At 39.6% G+C, this 21,396-nt stretch overlaps 1 protein-coding gene across 6 annotated transcripts in view; it reads right to left on the reverse strand.

Annotated features, from left to right (window-relative positions):
- SLC27A6 (solute carrier family 27 member 6) overlaps positions 1 to 18,305 on the reverse strand; it is a 64,692-nt gene extending 46,387 nt beyond the window's left edge. For 2 of the 6 annotated variants that reach the window (XM_027098606.1, XM_027098633.1), the window contains exons 1-2: positions 17,085 to 18,303; positions 6,652 to 6,855 (exon numbers count right to left, since the gene is read on the reverse strand). In XM_027098606.1, the coding sequence (XP_026954407.1) occupies positions 6,652 to 6,855; positions 17,085 to 17,610 (730 nt within the window). In that variant the 5' untranslated portion in view covers positions 17,611 to 18,303. Of the gene's footprint in view, positions 1 to 6,651; positions 6,856 to 6,911; positions 6,970 to 17,084 lie in introns of all 6 variants that reach the window. The other 4 variants (XM_027098642.1, XM_027098615.1, XM_027098624.1 and 1 more) reach the window with 4 other exon arrangements.
- Positions 18,306 to 21,396: the final 3,091 nt, after the last annotated feature.

Consider the following 21,396-nt stretch of genomic DNA (forward strand, 5'->3'; position numbering starts at 1 on the left):
ATAACAAAATGTAAAAAAGGTGTCTGTCAAAGACCAATCAGGCAGCTAGGGACAAGTTCCCTCTCTGGTCCGAGCCTAAGCCGGGACCAATCAGCGGGAGAACACAACCAAATCTATAATTTACATACGGGGAAGTGGGAACCTATAAAACTGACATATTCGCGCCCAAAAGGGTTCCTTCTTCGACCTCCTGCGTGAGGACCAAGGAACCCCGGTGCACCGGCCTTCAATAAACCTCTTGCGTTTTGCATCGGCTTCCGACTCTTGTTGTTTCCTGGGCGAGTCGAAACTCCTAGGAGACCGCGAAGGTCTAACAAGACCACTGGGATAAGGTCCAGGCATAAAGGTGGGAGTGAGGCTGTGTCCAGTGAATTGGGGATTAGCAGGAAGAAGGAGGAACAGATGATATCAAGAGAAAACCAATTTAGGGGCAGGGATGAAAAAATCTGGGGAATTCGGGGATAATTTTGGAAAAAGGAAAGAATCCATAGGATTAAGGAGAAGGAGGGACAAAAGTAAATAGAGACATAGATGGTGATAGCAACTGGCCCCAGGCGCAGCGTGGAAGGCAGTTCTGTCTTTTTCCCCCTCCCACTACTTACCGGAGTGGCTGAAGGCAAGGCTGCTCTGACCAGGCTTAAATAGCCTTTCCTAGAGATCTTCAGGCACCTAACCAATTTCAGTGAGCAACAACAGAACCAGAAGCTGGCAGACTGAACACATACATAGGCCAAAAGAATGGAATTGGAGATGACAGCAACACAATTTTAGAAAGGTAGATGGGGACTTCCCTGGTGGTCCCGTGGGTAAGACTCTGCACTCCCAATGCAGGGGGTCCAGGTTCATCGGGGAACTAGATCCCACATGCATACCGCAACTAAGAATTCACATGCCACAACGAAGACCCGGCGCAGGGAGGGAGGGAGGGAGGGAAGGAAGAAAGGAAGGAAGGAAGGAAGGAAGGAAGGAAGGAAGGAAGGAAGGAAGGAAGGAAGGAAGGAAGGAAGGAAAAAAAGAAAGGCAGATGGACAACTGGTGACTGACACAGCAGACCCAAGAAGATGAAACCGAAGCTGAAGCCTTGAAGAAAGTTGGTTTGTTCCCACAGAACCCCAGTGAGGCTCAGAAACTTGATGACCAGGTACCCCCCCAGGTGGAATATCAATATGGAACTATAAAGAGGGAGCTAAGTGGGAGTTATGTTTAAGAAGCAATTCCATCAGAGTCATAGATAAGGGAATCACCCCTTGTTCATCAAGATCTCACAGAATCTCCCAGGTCAAAGACATGTGAATGGTATAAAAACTGACCTCAATCCTTTCCTTACTCAGAGACATTCTAAGTCTGTTCCTGGGTCCATGGATATGATATTTTGGTGAGCTTGGGCAAACAGAACTTCATAGTAGTAAAATGATTAGGAAAGATTCAATATAATCCAAAATGCTCCCTTATAACCTGCCTGAAAGGGCCTATGAGCAAACTCTACTGCCGTCATCTAACTTTTCCAAGTCTCATTTCTTTACATCACTTCGTAACTTGCACCAACACCTTCATCGTTATCAACATTATAAGATTTTTATGTGAGAATCAAGTGATTTTTTATGATAACAGGTGACATACTAATATTAATTCTCATGTTCATTACAATTATCATCACTTAATTCAGCTCTGGGTTTTGAGTTGCAAAACATCAGCTTATATTAGAGAGAGAGAACAAGAGAGATGCTTTTAATAAAAAATGTCAATGAAGCCTCTAACAAGGCTCAACGTGAGACAGGCTGGGAGCTGGCGCCTGGGATCCTTTATTGGAGTTGCTTCACCTTGAGCAACAGAATACAAAGAAACTCTAAGGGACTAAAAATAACTGCACGCATGCACAGTTGAGGCAATTATGAACAATAAAATACAAAAAGGCCACAGATCAACTGCCATTTCTGAGGTGCCCAGAGCAAAACCAGGGCACTGCACGTGATCCCTGCACAAAGTACCACCCAGGGGGTGGGCAGAACACCTAAGCCACCCTCCAGCCCAACCCACCAATCCACCCCCACGATTTAAGGAACCAGTCCCTCCTCAGGGAGTAAGGGCACCTGTTACTTGTTTTCACTTCCTCATGTGCAGCACGAGTCCCGATAAAGCCTAGCATGAATCCTTCATCTGACCTCTTATCAATTTCTATTGAGTAGAACTTAATCAATTTCTATTGATTAAAGAGTCCAAGGGCCCTAGTCAGTAAAAAAATATGATTTTGTTACATTCTTTGATAGCTTTGTATTTCTAAAGCATGACATCTACTATATGCCTAATTCTGTATGTTGCTCTGCTCTGATCTCTACACGACCCCATGTTGCTCAGAACTTTAAGTTAACAGGAGATGCTATCTGTATAACTTTCCCTGTATAAGATCATTCACAATCCAAATTTGGAAGAATGTCAATAAATGCTTTTGATATTTTAAAATGCAAAAAATAAAATAAAATAAAATAAAATTACAGCCCCAGATTGCTTCCTCCACACTGGTATAAGATCTGATGTGTATTCTCTGGAAAAAGATGAGCCTCTGGAAACACCAGGAAGAAGAGAGGTTGAACAAGTAGGGAGAATAAAAGAAAGTCTGCATCCTTCTCCAGCTCCCTTTTCACACTTACTAGTTTTCCCTTCAAGATTTTTATCTGAGGAATCTAAGGCGCCCAGAAGTAAAAACTGACAGTCATGAATCTCCCAACAAAATGTCGTGAGCAATGAAACTAACCAGCCCACAATCCCACTCAATCACACAGAGCTTCTAGTTAGGATTTGGTTTGTTTTTGTGTGTGTGTGTTTTGGTGGCTGCATTTTAAATATGCACAGCCAAAGGTCACCAGATATTTGAGAAAATCCTCTAGGGTAAAGGACAGAGAGCAACATAAAACAAAAGATAAAAGGATGACAGAGAAAATAGAGACAAGGTAGAGAGGAGAAATTTTCAAAAAATATTAATATTCTGAGAGATATGAGACAATGAAGTATCAATAATACAAAAATAACATGCTACAAAATGAGAAATAGTAAGAGAACACAAGGGTTAAAAGATAAATCTCTCAAAAAGTAAATCAAGGGGTCCCATCAGTGAAAAACAGATTTTTTTTTTTTTGGCTGACTGCTAAAAGCTAAATTATAGAAAGTCATCTCTTGTCAAAAGGTTTACACCTTCCCATCTTGATTTTAAAGGCATGTCAAACAATCCACATCATATGCCATAAACATGAACAGCAGGAGGAAATGATACAATCTTAGTGAATGGGAATTGGAATCAAAAGGGTTTGCTGTCCTTCCTAGAATGCTCTAAAATGTCAAGGCAGTTGCTTGTGTTTAACTGTGAACAAATAAAAATTTATTGTTTTGCGCTTAAAAAAAAGTCAATCAAAAGGTAAGAGAAGGAAAATAGGATATAAAAGATTAGAAAATTAATAACTAAGTGCAAGGAGGCCAATCTTTAAAAAGTTAGAGTTCCAAAGATAAAAGAACAAACAAGCAAACAAATATAATAGAAGGAGGGAATGGGCAGAAAGAATAGAAATAAAGAAGGAAAAAGAAGAATATGTAGACACCTTTAAAAAAAAATTTTCAAGTACCTAGACTTGCAAGACATGAGTTTCTAGATTTAAAAGGCTTACAAATTTACCAGCAAAATGGATAAGTAAGACTGGTTCCAGTACAAATAATCATGATATCATAGACTACTGAAGGCTAATAAAAGATTCTAAAAATCCCCAAAAAGAAAGAAAGAAAAACAATACCAGGTTGCAAGTAAAGGATTAGAAATCAGAAAGAAAAAGACTTCTCAATATGTGTACTGGAAGACAGAAGATAAAAAAGCAATGCCTTCAAGCCCCTGCATCAACATCATTTCTAATCTAGAATTCTATACAAACCAGTGTAAGGGTAGAAAAAGACACTTTCAGGCATATAAGGACTTAAAACATACCTGCTAAATACTCTTTATCAAGCAGCTAATGAAAGCAGTGCAGTGATAAAATGAAAAGCAAACTAAGGAAATGAATTTAGAATCTAAGAATCAGGGGATCAGAAAAAAAGAAAAGAGTTGAAGGGAATTCTCAGGGTAATGGTGAGGAATGAACCCAGGACAGTAAGAGAGCAACATGTCAAGACTGGAATCATAGGGAGGAAAGCTCTGGGAAGGGTGCAGCCAAGAACGTGGGCTTGACAGAATACAGACTAGCTTTTCAACATCTAAAGGTGAGTTACTTTTTAATAAAGGGATGGGTACGAACCATTTATAGGTGTATGGAAAACTAAGCAAGCAAACAAACAAAACCAAATGATTAATCCAAGGTTGGGGAGAGTTTTACATGAAAGGAAATAAATATAATTTTGTTATACTATAGAGCTCAGCAAGAAATAGTATTTACTAAGTTATGATACTGATATCAATCAAACAAAAATTTATGATGAAACAATATTAGGGTGATATTGGGGAGAGACAGTATCTGCACCAGAGAGAAGGAAATGAGTGGAGGGAGAGAGTGGTAAAGAAAGAAGATAAAATCCTCATCTTCCATTGTGGAAAAGCAGTACATACTTTTTAGTAGGTACCTATTAAGTATCCAGTAAAATACTATTAATAAATCTATTTAGATAAATGGAGGTGATTACAGAAGGAAAGATCTAAAAAATACTGAATGTAATTGGTTTCAGGATGGAGAAATAGAGGGGTAAGCAGGGTACTTTTCTCTAAAATTTTTAAAACTATTAGAATTTTTCATCTCTGTGCTGTATAACTTTAATACAAATAAATATCAAACAGAAAAAATTAATAGCGCTTTTGCTTTCAGCCTGTTGTGCAAATGTATCAAACATTCTGGTTTTAATCTTCAAGAACAAAAGATGTTAATAGTCTGCTCCACACTATTCTCTTTTGGGGTGGGGAGGGGGGTCGGAGGGAGCGGGGAGAGGTAAAGATTGTTTTGAAGACCAGAGTCACTTTCTATTTTTACAAGAAAACACAATAAAAACAAATTTGTCAAGTACCTTCCGTTGGAAGTTTTCAAAGCATATAATTTCCAAAATTTTATTGTCTCTTTCAAAGTCCAAAGTCAGTCTGAATTTATGCTGGCGACTTGATACATATTAGCATTTCCTAGTTCATTTATCAAAGCTGCTGCAAACAAAGTCAAAAAGAAAACCATAGTCTACTCTCCAGTATAGAGGAGATCATTGTTAGCCTCCAAATAGGAAAAAGGAAAAGAAAAAAGTAAGAAAATTTTACTAATGCAACAGTAGTTTTGCTTACAATACTACCTGTGCATAAGAAACTAGTACCAATATTTTTAATATGCCTCTAATTCAAACTCCCAGTCATCTTCAAATTAATTACAAAAGCTTACTTAGACTACCAAAGATATCATTCAGTTTTTCTTAAGAATCAATTAAGTTTAACATTTCTTTTGAATTCTCAGGTAGTTTCACATTCTTTGTGTGTGTGTGTTGTTATTTACCTAAAAAAGGGAAAGTTTAGTGACTTGATTCTATTTTGTATCCTTCCTCAAACCTGCAACGCCTTCAAGATTTCCTGTTTCTCACCTGTTCCAATCAACTTATGCAAAACGAGGAGAGCCAGCTACAGGTGCTTAAATTGCAGCTACGCTTGGACTGTGCTTAGGATTTAACATTTTATACAAGAATTAAGAAAATGGTTTTAAAGTAGACTAATGGATTTTTTAATGCAGCAGGATAATTAGAAACTATTTAAACTAATCTTTTCATTTTATACATTAGGCAACTAAGGGAAGCTAGCAAAGATCCTGCCAAAGAAGCTGGCCAAATTCCACACTCTGAGCAACCGGGTTGGGTCAAGTCTTCACACATTCCTGTGCCATTTGTACTACCAAACTTGAAGAAAATCTTTCCACATGAGACAATGGCCAAGTGAACATGGTGACTTGTCAAGTTAAAGTTAAAACAATTACCTTTTTCATCCAAGTTTGGGAGTTCAAAGATCTAAGAACCCCAGGCCTTCTTGGATGCATGCTTTCTGAGATGTATGGTGACTATGAAACCGAGCCCCCCCTAAAACCAAGTTCTCTTACCAACTTTATGATTAATCTCTATACATCCAAAGCTTTGTTCCCTTTCTTGTCCCCTCTGACCTCAATTCTGGGCTAACTGAACAATAATCAACCAGAGTCAGATGACTAAAATTGCTCTTGCAGATAACATTGTTAATGTACTAAAGTAGCTATTATAGATATCATTAACGTGTAAACTCAGGTTGTTTCTCCAGGGTGAGATGAGCTCACAGACCCTCAAGCCATGAACCACCTGGTCAGAGAGTTGTAAACCAGAGACAGCCTGACTCCCCGGAAACTGGCACAGAAATGTCACAAGCTGATGATTAACCCTAGCTTCTTTGTTCTTCCCCTTTAAGAAACCCCTAACTCAAAGATCAAGTTGGAGTGGATCTGAGGCTGGGCACCCTGCAATAAATCCTTACTGGGCTGCAGACTCCCACTGTCAGAGTTTGGCTTTCTGTGTCAAGGGCACATGAGTTCTTTGCTCAGCTACAACTACACATAGCAGAGATTTGCCTGAAACTGCTGCTTTGCAAATACGCTGCATTCTTCTTAAGTTTCAAGAACAGATGGATCTTACCTGTTGTTCCAGAAGTGAAAATATAAAGATAAGGAGTCTTGAGGTTTGAGGCAGCATGGTGGCTATGTGGCACCTGACTGTCAGATGCTGTGCTCAGTTTTTCTTTGAGTGAAATTATGCCTTGTGGAACAGACTCTTTCATTGCCCAAACACTGATATCTGCTGGGAGGCTCGGAAGGATCTCTTCTATAGTTTCAAGCAAATCTGAAAGCCAAAGGGTTAGGAGTAAGTAAATAAGACATAAATATCAAAGCACTCACCTTGTGTGTTCTTTTGCATGTTGGAACAGGGATGATATGTAAATACAACACTTACTTCCTTTTCATGTTGGATAAGTAACATTCCAGCCATTTTATGAGTATGTTTCAACATGACCAACAGAAAGGAAAATCTAGTTATTACCTGATTTAATCAATGCAAAGAGCCCAATTCAAATTGAACTTTGGAGATTCCATTATCCGGATTGTGTTTTTTTCCCAATTTTTAAATAAAACTCTATTTTCGTACTTTGCTTTACATTTAAATTCAGGTCACTGCACTAAACATTCTCCTTGAAATACAACTCAGTAGCTCATTATTCCAAAAAGCCATCTGTCTGTCACTGTTTAGTTCTACTATAATGTAATGATCCAGGAGAAACACCTGACTGGATTCACAAGATTATGGCTTAGAGACCATTTCAGAGTGAAAAGTTAAATGAGGAGATTCAGAGATGCTCTTTCCTCTGGATTAGAATAATTAAAGGTAAAAGGTCTTTGAAAGCAAAAGGAGAAAAAGAACACCTTCCAGAAAAGGCAGTAGGATCCACGGTGCACAGCAGGCTATGACAATGGCAGGTGAGAGCGGGCTGGTGAAAGCAGAGCCTGTGTCAGCAGCAGTGGGATCCAAGGCCTGGCTAGAACACACGTCAAGCAAAAAAGAAGGCAGAGGAGTAGAAAAGCCAGAAACACGGGTGTCTTCAGGCCTGAAGAGCTTAGGGGTCCTCACAAGGTCAAGGGTCTGGGTTGAAATTCAGACTGGAGAAAGGAAAAGGGATACTTCTCTCAGGAAGCATCTACTGTACACATTAACAAACGAGCAACTGTGGAAGGGAGACTGTGTTGAGTCACTCTGGGAGATTGAATTAGACCTTCTTAATTTGATCTTTAATATAGGAGAAACTGTCGTCTGTCCAGGAAGAGGGTAGTGGTAGAGAAGGAGGGAGATGGAGAGTGGGTGCAGGTCCTGGAGAAGGAAATATTCAGCGTGAAGGTATCTAGCACTCCACGGGGTACAAAAGAAGCAGAGCATCGGCATTCCTTGGATGAGGTGGAAGCGAGCGAGGCATCACTTTTTTTTCCAGAGTAGAGAGACAAACAGTTATTTATATTCTTTAAATTCTTTTAAAATGTAACACTCCTTTCCTTTAACATGGATCTTCAACAGTGAAGATCCACTTTCATGTTCTACATGGGTGCTCCAGTTTTATTTTCGTATTATACTACATCACACTTTTCTAAGATAAAAGCGATTTCTGAGTGCTATATTATTTATCTTAAAATCTACATTAACATCCACGGGGATATTACGCAGGGGCCTTTTAGAGTTAATGCAAGGAATGCCAAAGATTACCAGCAACCACCGGAAGCTAGGAAGAGGTGAGGTAAGATTCTTTCTTAGACCCTTCAGAGGGAGCATGGCCCTGCAGATACTTTGATTTTGTACTTTTAGGCCCCACATCTGTGAGGGGATGAATTTCTGTCATTTTCAGCTACCCAGTTTGTGTTATTTTATTACACCAGCCCTAGGAAACTAATTCAACCAAGGTCACAAGTTGGTGGACAGAACTGTTAGTCTAACCTAACTCTAAAATCTATATATTACCTCATTAAAGAAATCAATGATAAAAAATATTATTAAATGTAAAATATACCCTGGTCAGAATGATAAGGTCCATGTAAATAAAACCTGTCCATCTAAATAATTATATTTTTAAATAATTTTTAAACAAAAAATAAAAAATAATCGCCAGATATATTCTATTTTGAAGCTGAATTCAGGGTGATGCATTAAACATCTTCCCCGAAATGTAAATCACTGTCTCGTTATTTCAAAAAGCCATCTGTCAGCCCTTAGTTCTACTATAATACAAAACATTTGAAAAAAACTCATGATTTACCGCCTCAAAATCTATAACCCAAATTGTTCACAAAGAAGCAGCAAGAGAAATACATCAAATAGGACTAGGAAATTCACAATAAAACCTGCAAGAAAACTGCGAAAACACAGAAAAATGATAAGGAGCTGAAATATCAGGGTTGGGGAGGCAAACTGGGGCTTGAAATTTTCTGAGTTAATTTTTATTTCTTTAACAAATCCAAATAAAATAACCTGTAAGATTCCAGAGAAAAATCTACTTGTACTGAGCATACACAGCATGCTGCTGTATACAGATTGCTTTGGTGAGAAGGAGAAGTGAAAAATTACAAGGAATGCCAGGGGAAGGACGAGTCATAAATAAATGAAAAAGCAGGACAAGCACATCATCTGCATTTTGTATCTTCTTTTAATTTTTAGCACTAGATTTTGTTTAAATGATTCTCCTGGGCATTCTGAACATATAAGGTTAAGTCTCTGACTTGACCCATTTCATTACCTTAATTTCAAATTTCTCACCTGAAATTGTAAATTCACAGCACAAACTTTATGTGTTCTTAATAATATGTGTGTCTAAATTGGCAAAATAAGTACAAAGAAAGTTACAATATGATTAACTGTGGTCCTAAATCTTTGTTAGAATTGTAGAGTCCAAAAAATCAGAGTACTTACAGAGTGATGACTTTTACAAGAAAAAGGAAGTGAGTGGATTTCCTAGGAATCAGAGGAGATACAATTTAATCTCCTTCATACATTACAATTAAATTGACTTAGCTGAGACATTTAGAATTATCAAATAGAATTTTATCTAACCAAATTATTTCTTCAATAGTGGTAGGAAGTGTGGATGAGGATAGTGAAAATTGAAATAAAAATTTGAAAAGTCTTGTACGGGATAAAGAATCATTTACTTATCACTGTCAATCTTTCTTAATCAAATGGAAAGTTTTAGTGTCATTTTGCAAGTAAATTTTAAATATTAAGTCCCACCACAACATAGCATGTGTTTAAATACTTCATGGAAACTTGTTTGTGTTTCATGAAGATTTACTCTTTAGTGAAGTGTCCTACCATTGAAACCCATAGAACTGTAAGCACCTCAAAATGATGCCTGTCCTACTCCATCCTTTCACTGACTGTGCCTGGCACACACACCATAGGTGCTGGATATGGAATGGAGCTCTGTCCATGGGATCCACTGTAGGTGCAGGTCTTATCAGTAAATTACCATAAGAAAATGAGACAGACGACAATTCTACGAGATTTAACAAAGTCTGCACTGCAGGAGAAGACTGAATCTCTCTTTTCAAAGCAACAGATTCTTCCAGGAAATATGCATATGCAAGGTACTGTGTTAGGAGGAGTTGCAAGCATAAAAAGAGGTAAATTATGATCTCTGCTTACAATCCTTTAGTACTGTTTGTACAAATTAATTTCTTGTTTCTACATCATTATTACGCCTCTTATTCACATTTCTAAGACTATGAAATCAATGAGTAAAAATGTAATATATTCCTCTAATATGCCATTAGTGTGAATTATGTTATTCATTCTGCATTAAAAACTCTTTTTTTTGGGCTTCCCTGGTGGCACAGTGGTTGAGAGTCCACCTGCCGATGCAGGGGACACGGGTTCGTGCCCCGGTCCGGGAGGATCCCACATGCCGCGGAGTGGCTAGGCCCATGAGCCATGGCCACTGAGCCTGCACGTCCGGAGCCTGTGCTCCATAACGGGAGAGGCCACAACAGTGAGAGGCCCACGTACCGCAAAAAAAAAAAAAAAAAAAAACACCAACTTTTTAAAAAAATTGAGGTATAGTTGATTTACAATGTTGTGTTAGTTTCTGGTGTACAGAGAACTGATTCAGTTATACATACCTATATATCCTTTCTCATTATAGGTTATTATAAGACATTGAATGTAGTTTCCTGTGACCTTGTTGTTTAGCTATTTTATATATAGTAGTGTGTATCTGCTAATCCAAAACTCCTAATATATCCCTCCCCCCTTTCCCCTTTGGTAACCATAAGTTTGTTTTCTATGTCTGTGAGTCTGTTTCTGTTTTGTAAATAAGTCCATTTGTATTATTTTGTTAGATTCCACATATAAGTAATATCATATGATGTTTGTGTTTCTGACTTACAAAAATTATTTTTAAATTATCTTATTCTACATAAAACAAACTAATAGGCATCTCAAATGTATTGCTTGTAGCTCTTAAAACACTGGCAAACATTTAACTTTAAACTTTTATGTGTTAATACAACTAATATGAAATTCATCTGCACAGGGTTAACTTGAGCTTTCCATAATGCAAAGCAATATTCACACAGAAACCAAAGTGAAGTTGTAGGTCTCATCACATGCTCATAATTACCATCCTACTGCTTAACAGCAGCTCAACAGGTTTCTCAAAGAACACATGGGTAAGCTATGGTGTCTAAGAAAACTGATGCTTAAGTAAGCAATGTCCTAAAGCAATGTATATCATGATGTAGATAACAATACTTCTTATCAGGCCAGAAACTAATTTCATCATCAACAATGTGCCAGCTATTTTTACAAATATTAGTTTACTGATAATCATAACCCTAGGAAGTACACTGGGGCATAAGCCTTTCAACTGTGATAACATATTCTTCCCTGAAGCACCTTTATTAACTGCCCTGAATACGAGCACACAAGTTTGTAAATGGGTTTATGGGTTTTCACTTTCAGCTGTCCCCACATCTTTTGGGGAGTAGACAGTGTATTTATTATTGGCAAAATTGTGCAAGAAAATAAAAAGTAGAATACTTCATTTGACATTATTTCCAACACATCTCCTATTGCCAGTAAATAATTATTACTCAGATGTGTGTTTCTCCCATTCAGCCTTGCCACTTCTCTGAGGAGGCACAATCCCTCTTTAAATTGTTTTTGCTCCTGTCAGTATTCCAGCACCATTCCCTTACAGTAAACACATGTTCAACATATACTGTACATAAGAATCCCAGGGTTGGTATCCTCACGATCACTGAAGAAAATAACACATGCTTAGAACACTACCGTTTCCAACTAGTAAACCAGGAAGCCACTTAAACTTCCAATCAAAATCAGTTATTTTCTTTTGGAATGGAGGTAATCCTTGACAGAGCTGAGTCTAAAATGGGAAAGAAAATTGCAAAACAGCCATTCATTCTACTACACATAAAAATTAAAATAGATATGTGAGGCTATCATAGTACATGGATACAATACTACAGGTTCACACGAGCCATGTCTTATCTATCTGAATATGTATTACTTTCTATAGACCTTTCTACAGAATTTAAAGGGTCTTATTTTTCCTCTACCTCTTCCTTTTGGTCTTTGAAAAGAAGATGCCTTTATGGTTGAAAGTCATTTGGAGAATTACAATGGCTTGATTGTTAACTGGAATATTTGCCCTGCACAGTCTGAATGCAACAGATCATAAAAACGAACAGGGCAATGCTGCATGCATTACTGTAAGTTTAGAGAGCTGACATAGGATTGTACTTCTTGTGAACAGAAACACAAAACCCTTCTGAGAATGTGGAGACACAAACTACTACTGAACATAAAGTAAAAAGGTTCTGGATAATATCAATATATATTTTTTAGTTATCCACTTATAATTATAATGATTTAATATGTGATATATTGAGAAAGGAGAGTGCAAAATACACACATGCAAGTAAATCTGAGATTCTGTGGATGTTTAGTCTAAACACTAAAGACTACAAAGTCTAAAATGCTTTGACTTTTGGGGAGTCATGATTCTAACATTTAGCGACATTGATATAAAATAACACAACCAGAAATTCCATTGATATATCTACTGCCAAAATCAGGTATCAAAAGAACAGCAGAGGGACAATTCATGGGCAAAAATAGGCAAGTAAGTAAACAGTTAGTGAATGCCCAGATGTACCTTATAGTTTTTCATTAGGTCATTCAATCACCTATTCATTCATCCAGGCAGTAAATATTTATTGAGCATCTCCTTTACACTAAGTTCTGAGAATTTAGCAGCAAACAAAACAAACTTCCTTCTCTGAGAGCTTACATCTGAGTTCTTGGCCTATTCCTCAGAGCCACACAAATATCTATACGTGAATTGGCAAACAGATCTTTACCATTCCATTGAGTCACTGGGATAGCCACAGCACACAGTGACTGAGGCAAGAGGATTGGTGGGAAAGTGATGAAACAAAGTAGACGAATGGATGGAAGATGACAGAGAGAGAAGGAAAAGGAGCAGGGCAGAGGGAGGGGTGGAAAGTGAAGGGAAGAGGAAAGGAAAAGATGGAGATGAGGGAATGGGCAGGAGCAGAAATGAGGACAAAGACAAAGGTATACCCAACAGGTTTTGAGATTTAGCATCAGAAAATCCAGGTTCCAGTTCCCATACTGCCTCTCCTAGAAGTAGGAGCTTAACAAGATTACTTGCCCACTCCCAACCATGCTTCCCTCATCTTTAAAACCAGGCTATGGCTGTGGTGAGGATGACATAAGATAATGTGTCTAAAAACAGCTTGTTATTTACACAGTACTTTAAAAATGGAAGAGATTATTATTTATTATTATCATTATTCTTATTATTGCTAAATATGTCAAAGGATATAATTACAAAAACTTTTAAAAGCCATACACAAACATCTCAACATTTTTCTGTTTGTTCCAAGTAAAGAGAAGAGCATATCTAGGTGGATGATAATCTTGGCAGCAGGCACTATTTGCAATATCAGAGTTGAAATATTGGGGGGAAAGAACTAGGTTTAATACAAGACTATTTAATTTTCAGTAAGTGCTGAAATTTTCCAGGGAATGTTGGGATGCCACCTGATACATCTTCTAAATGAAACTATACAGATATAAAGCTTTCTTGCAACTATTTTTGAATCTTCAGAATGAGAAATAGGAATAATAGTTTTATAAACATTTAAATTTTTTCTAGTTATCTGTGCATGAAAAACCTGATGTCTTAATATTGGCAACTTTAATTTTACTATTTTTATATAACTGGAATGCAATTTTTTTCATGGTTATATCAAAAGGGGATTAACAGAGCCAGAAACCATTGGGCTATAGTGTATAATACAGCAGAGTCTTAACATCAGATACCAGGTTTTGAGTCTGCTCTGTACCTACTAAGCTGTGTCATCCTAGACACCCTAGATGAATTTCTTTCCCTTTCAGTTTCCAAAATATAGCTCTGTGCCTGCCTCTCAGAATCACTGGGAGTACCTTTTACACAGTCAGCCTTGAGTAAATGGCAACATTCGTATTTCTGTTAATGACCATTAGAGCAAGAATAACAGCTATTTCCCTGGTGGCTTAGTTGATACAGACAGAACTATCAGACACCTGCCATGATTAAAACGTCACCTATCACCATGGACCACCTTGGACAATATCTGGCCTGCCTATAAAACCTGTTTGACACTGTTTTTATATAATTTATGAAAAATAACATTTTGCTAAAACACAGCAAAGTGAAACGTTCAAGGTCCTATCCCAAACAGATAGTCCGACTTACTAGTCTTTCTTACAGCTAACACCAAATTAGAATGTAGCAGCAAAATCCAAATGAGATCCCTTAGTAAAAGCCCCCGATGAATCTATAATGATAACAGCAATTATGTTAATTCACCAAGGATTTACTTTGTACATACTAGGCACTCAGCTAGTCACTTTACAAAAGTTGTCATTTAATCCTCAGAATGACACTGTGAAGGAGATGGTATTATCACCATTTTACAGCTGAGTAAAGCGAGACTCAGGGCAGCTGATAAACTCATCTTCAATCACACAGCTAAGAAGTGGCAGATCATAAGTGAAACCTGGGACTGTCTGGCTTATCTTGATCTAAACCACTTGACTGGTCTTTCCACCTGATACACTCTCCCTGGGGATATAATGATTTCATAATACATCTCCATTAGAAACATCCAATGAGAATTTAAGACCTCTGAAATGGAAAGTTCTAAAAGCTATATATATAAATTGTTCATGGATGAGACGCAAGATGCCAAGAATGCAGTTTTCAGGGTAAGAGCTTCAAATACAAAAAAGTGACCGTGATCTAAGCCGTGCTGTTTTACAAAACAAAACTAGTAATTAATAAAAATAGAACTGTCCTACCTTTGAAAAACATAAGCAGTTTATGTATTTTGGAGGTATGCTAAAAAGAACTGTTACTAGGATTTAAGGTTGATTTCTCCAGGTACCTACTTACTGAGCAAAGCAATTAAATGTTTTTGGCTTAAAATTCCAACAAAACCTGACTGGTAGTGGTAAAAACAAGGAAACTATGCAATTAGTTATTGGCAAGCAAAGCAAAAACTGGCACAAGTAAAATTGCAAAATTAATTGGTCCTAATTAGGCAAAAACATGGTCAAGAGAAAAGTTTGAAAACTCTGTTTTGAGAGGTAACCAGCCCTATGCACTTCAAGCCGAGTCCGTCAGGAGACAGGATATGGGACGTTTCTCAGGTTGGCCTCAACATCATGGCCACAGAAATCTTTTCAGAGATATCGTGGCCCTTCTAGTTTGCTCTTCTAAAGGGACTTTATGGCTTTACTAATTTTTTGCACAATTTAAAGTTTAGATTTGCTCCAGAAACTGCAATCTAAATTAGAATGAGCAACTAAAATGTCAGAATATATCCAGAGATGCACTGTGATAGTTTTCCCTGCTGCATTCATATTATCACTGCCCCTGCACTAGAGGTAAATATTGCTTCACCATGTTATCAAAATTCTGTGTGACTCCTTTATCCTACTTATTGCTACAGTTCAGAGAAATTTTATCATACTAGTTAACTTCCTTCCAAGGTGAAGAGGAGCTGAATTCCAATCTTGGAGGATATTACTGTTGAATGGAAAAAAGAAAAAGAACAAAAATACACAATAGAGGCCTGCTGGCTTCTCCACTCCTATAACATAAGATAAAATCAGTGCTTAAGAGTAATAAGGGATAGATTGGGAGTTTGGGATTGACATGTACACACTGCTACATTTAAAACAAAATGCCTTTCTATGAAAAAAAAATATCATCATAAAATAAAAAGAGTAAGCATTTTAGCAATTTCATCATGTCACAAACTGAGCTGGAAGGACAACTGGAACAAGCAAAAGCGAAAGCCTTGAATAACTAACCTTTCTACTATATACTGCCTAATTCATTTTCATGTGATGTGCAATTATTATATAATAAAGGTTACACGGAAGGTACTGTACTTTAGACACCACTGGTGTAGAAATGTAGATTTTTTCCCCCCATACTTCTCTGTGAATCTAAAACTTCTATATGAGGTGTCAGTATATATCTATTAACCTAAAATACTTAAATATTTTCACTGAGGTCCTTGCCATGATCCTCCTCATGCCCCACCTTCCTACCCCCATGCAAGAAGCATAAGCATAAACCACTTAGATTATACCAAAGCATCAGTTTTCATACTGCACTTCCACTTTGTTATGCAACCCATCTTACTAGGTCCTTCATTAGTTAGGCACTCAACCAAAGACTTTTCTTTGTAGTTCACTGTCAGTATATTTATGCAAAGCCTAAATCGAAGGGGAGCGGGAAGAAGGTTAGCACTTACTGAAATAAAGAAAATGATGCACAGGTTGGGGTGGGAGAAGGGAGAGAGAGAAGCTGAGAGTCTGCCAAGAGCCCGCCACTGGCTGTGAGGTGGGAGCCCAACCTTGCCAGGCAAATCCTAGCTTGCAGGCAGTGCAGAATAAGAGCAGACATGAAGACTGGCATTCATGCACTTGCGATTAAACATGTTTTTTCTGCAAAGGCAGTCAACCCGGATAATGTTACTATTCGAGGCAGTAGGTGTTCCACAATGAAATCAGGATCACTTTCCTCCTCGTCAAATAATCTTGTCAGATCTGACAAAATTTAGAACTTACCAAACTCTATATCTCTGCGTTCTTGCACTCACTGAAGGTATCAAGAAAGGTAAAATGCGCGCCCCTACCCCTCCCCCCCCCCCCCCCCCCCCCCCGCCTTCGCTAAAATAATAAGCAGCAGAGATTTCAGAAGTCTTCAAAAGCTGTGCTAATAATTAGTAATTTACAACAGAGTAAGTGATTGAAGTGGGAGAGGGGGAATTAAACCATTGGCATAGAATTATGAAACTATTTTGTACCCTTAACATGCACACTTCATCACACACCCAGAATATTAGTTGTGAATTGGTTCTAACAAAAAAATAAGGGGGTAGGGGTAGGAGGCAGGGTTGCCATTCTGCACAAGCCGACCACACCCCATACTCTACCTGCACCCACCACGAGGGCCCTGGGCTCACAGCTGCGGATGCAATGCAGGAGGGAGACGTAGCGAATGTTGGAGTTGAGGAAGGCCACCACGCAGCCCAGCTTGGCCAGGCCGAACCACACGTGAATGAAATCGGGCTCATTGCTCATCAGCAGAGCCACGGTATCGCCCCTTTTCAGCGTGGAATGGTTCAGGAAGACATGGGCCACTCTACTACTCCTCTTGTCCACATCCTGATAGGTGTAGATGTCTCCCTCATAGATGATGAAAGGTTTCTGAGGCTGCTTCCTGACATGCATCAGGAATTTATCCAGGACAGTGACCAGCTCCCCTTTCAGTCTGTACATCTCCAACCGAAGTCCACAGTGTACCACCTTCAGCAGGTACCAGAAGTCGTCCCAGAAGTAAGGGTACAGGAGTTTCTGCATGAAGCTCAGGAAGACCATTCCAGCCCCTAGTCCTGTTAGCCATGACAAGAGCATGGGGGCCACAGGGCCAGAAGGCAGCTCTGATCCCGGCCCTGCCATTGTCCTCTTCTAGGTGCACCTCTCCTCGGAGACACCTGGTCCGCAACGTGCAAGGCTAGCACCTGCAGCTCGTCCCAACCTTTCCGGGAAGAAGGGAATCTTGCGAAACAGAATCAGAAGTTTGCACAGAAGTCGCCCCGAGGAGTGCCGGGGATCAGGCGTGGGACACCTGGTGGATGAGCAGACAGCCCATGAGATAAGCTCAGGGCCTCGGGATCTATGAATCAAGCACAGCCCCCTCGCCTCCGAACCCCGACGGCCGCCCACGCCCTGCGGCTTTCTCAGGCGCCTGCCAGCCCTCCCCGGGCTGGTTGGGTCAGTCCCCGGTGCCTTCTAAGCCCCTGAGCAAACCCCACCACAGTCAGGGGCAGATGCCCTCCTCGTCGAGGTAGTCTTTCCGGTGCCTGCAACTTGGAGGCTGAATTCGAGCTGAGAGAAGCTGGGGTGGCGACTGCTTAGAAACGCACCGGCTTCCCGGCTTGATCAACCACAAACCGCGCAGGGTGACGCGGCCACACCTCCGTCCCGGGTGTCCCAGGTCTCGTGGGATCCGGGCCCCGCAGCGCCGCCCCGCGCCGCAGCCGCAGCCCAGCGCCCGGGAGCTCCCCTCGGGCACGTCGGGTCCCCGCGGGGCTCCCAGGTGACCGCCGCGCCCTCTGGAAGAGTTGCCTTCTACGCCGGCCGCGGCTCCGCTCCGAGAGTTCTGGAGCCGGTGTAGCTCTCCTCCGAGCCACGGCGGAGCTGTTGCCCGCCTCCCGCCCGCCTCCAGGCTCCCAGCCAACCCCTGCTCAGACCGCGGCCGCTTGAGCGACTCTGGCCCCCTCGCCGGCTCCTCCCTCGGCGCACGGCACGTCCAGCCCCCCGGCGAGTGTGCTGCGATCGGACTCCCAGGAGGGAAAGTCGCATGGCATGGGGTCGAGGGGAACCAGGCTGCTGGAACAGGGTCGGAGAGTTCATTCATTCAATAAATAGTCAATAAAGGAAACTAGGCTAGAGAGGCGAGGGGAAGAATTAAAGAAAAAACCCCAAAACTGCCGTAGGGGGCAGGGGGGAGGCAGGGGACAGGGAGACAGGCAACAACAAAAAAGATATTTATGAATTGGACAGATCAAGCAATATTTGAACTCTTTGTTCATGAAACATCACAAAGTTGGTTTGCCGTTCTACAAAAAGTATTTGTGAAAACTTATATCAGTAGGTTGGTATTGACATTTATACTAGAATTCTATCCTTAGAGTGCCTTGATAGTGCTTTTTTTTTTTTTCCCGGTACGAGGGCCTCTCACTGCTGTGGCCTCTCCCGTTGCGGAGCACAGGCTCCGGACGCGCAGGCTCAGCGGCCATGGCTCACGGGCCCAGTCGCTCCGCAGCTTGTGGGATCTTCCCGGACCGGGGCACGAACCCGTGTCCCCTGCATCAGCAGGCGGACTCTCAACCACTGCGCCACCAGGGAAGCCCTGATACTGCTTTTTATAAAATTTTCCAGTACTGATTGATGTGGGAGCTTAAGTCCATACCCACATCCATATATTTTTTAAAAGCATAAAATAATTTTTTTCCATTGAAATAATTTTAAAAAATGAACAGAACTTCAAACTAAGGATTCCAAAAGGGGGGAGGGCAAAGAGGAGCTGAAACAGGTAATTGCAAATAGCAATAAATTTTAGACAATGGTGAAATTTTACTGAAGATAAACTGAGGGGTGTTTAATTACACATTTTTTTCTTTCACATACCACCATCCCAGCTCTCTGCTTTTAAGAAGTGTATAAATGGTTAATTGCACATATTGAAATGATTAAGCATTGCCTCACTTTGTCAGCTTTTCCTCCTTCAGTCTTATGTTCTGCAACTGGGTTCTAGCTAACCTCAGATTTCCTCATAAAGAAAAAACTGATAACTCCAAGGCAGACTGGTTTAATAATCTGAAAATGATTACTTTGAAGTCACAGTGAAGAGCCCAAAAGAAAGACAAGCCTTTAAAACACTTTTGTGTAGATCAAGAAAATGCTTTCTAAATTTATTTGGAAACTCTGGGCTTTTCAATTCAGAAACACCTTTCCATTTAAAGAAAAGTATTAGTACCCAGTAGTTTACAACTGAGAAGTTAGTTTACAGCTTGAAAAGCATCTTTGACATTCTATGCTTTTCTCTCCTAGATCTAGTCTGAATCAGTCACCTCCAAGAAAACAATATTTGAAGCAGAGAATAGAATATGGAGCAGTTGGTCTCAGACTTTTGAATTCCAATACAAGTAAAATCTGTCCACCTCTACTGGAAAATGAGTAACAAAACATAGGTTTGCCATCTTTTTAATGTGTAAAATTAAAAACATTAAGCACATTAAAACAATTACCATCTACTGTCACCACTATTTCATAAAGGGAAGAATTTATTTCAGCATTAAAGAAGGAAGGGAATACCATTAAAATAAAAGACAGTCTTTGAGAATAAATAAAATTAACTTCATGAAAAACTCATGTGTTACACTGATTTTTCATATCACGGACCTCCTAACATCATCCCAGGTCATGGAACAAAATTTTTAGCAACTATTGACATAAGTGAGCTGAGAAAATATTTGGCACCATAAATGTGAGACAGTTTGATTTATTAGGAGAACTAAAAACATATGTTGCCAAAATTTATATTGGCTAAGGCCAATTCCATGCCTGAAATCTCACCACAAAGAAGGAATCAATGATCATCTTGGGACAGCTAGAAGTATTGTGTGTATTCCTACATTAGCCCCATGTAAAAGAAAAATCTTGCTTTATTTTCAGTCCAAATATGCTCTACTCTACCCCTTTCCCATTTCCGATTTGACTTTCCTCTCTAACCCACTCCCACCCCACTCTTTACCCTCAGTTACGTTGGGGATGAATTGTTTAGTGAGTAGATCAAAGTAAAACTGAAACAAAGCATCATATGATGAGCCATGACTTATGCCCATAGGATTTTAGCACTGTAAGTTGAAAATTTTTACTTTGTGAAGATCAGTTACTTGTGTTCATATGTTTTCTGATGAAATCCTACAGCAGTCACATTTTGGATTATGGGAGGTTTGGGGAAGAAGGTAGAGGTTTAGAAAGGCCCCAGATGATGCTACATTGGCACCAAAATACCATAACAGGTATTTGCACTGGGCCAAGAAGCACTGAGTTCCTACACTGCAGCTGGCACTTGGGGAAGGGGCTGGGGTGGAGTGGAGTATATGAGGAAGAGAGATGGTGAAATGAGAGTGAGAAATGCTGACTGTAAGTAAGACTCATCCACTTTAAAATTCTGTCCAAGAACAGGGTTTTGTTCAGGTTTTAATTACTGTTTTACTCTCTGATCGGAGTTCGGTTTTTAATGGGAAGCTTACTCATCCTACAATCTGTTTGTTTGTATTAATGAACAATTATTGCCCACGATAGTATTCCTCACAAGGACTCATGAAGCGAACTCAACATTAAAGATGAGGCTTCCTGTTAGAGAGTTGGGTGGTATTAACATTACCACATGTCTTAGATACACCAAACACTTCCTGAAATATAAAATTTTTATAGCACCAAATAAGTGATTCAGTAATAATGGTCTGGGTAACAATTCCCCAACAAATTAAATATATAATTATCATTTTTGCCACAGAATACAAACTATGCCTAGAAAGTCATGCCAGTCAGAATTCTGCCAAGACATTTTACACTCATATTTTATTCATGGCTTTTAAAAACAGTTTGCATACATCTGGATACTTCTGTTTATGATAACTTCCCCTTCCTCAGTGCTGGTGACATGTACTA

Source organism: Aethalodelphis obliquidens, unplaced genomic scaffold (assembly GCF_003676395.1).
Source record: "Aethalodelphis obliquidens isolate GAN/ISIS:26980383/991018 unplaced genomic scaffold, ASM367639v1 scaffold4, whole genome shotgun sequence".
NCBI classification, from domain to species: Eukaryota; Metazoa; Chordata; class Mammalia; order Artiodactyla; family Delphinidae; genus Aethalodelphis; species Aethalodelphis obliquidens.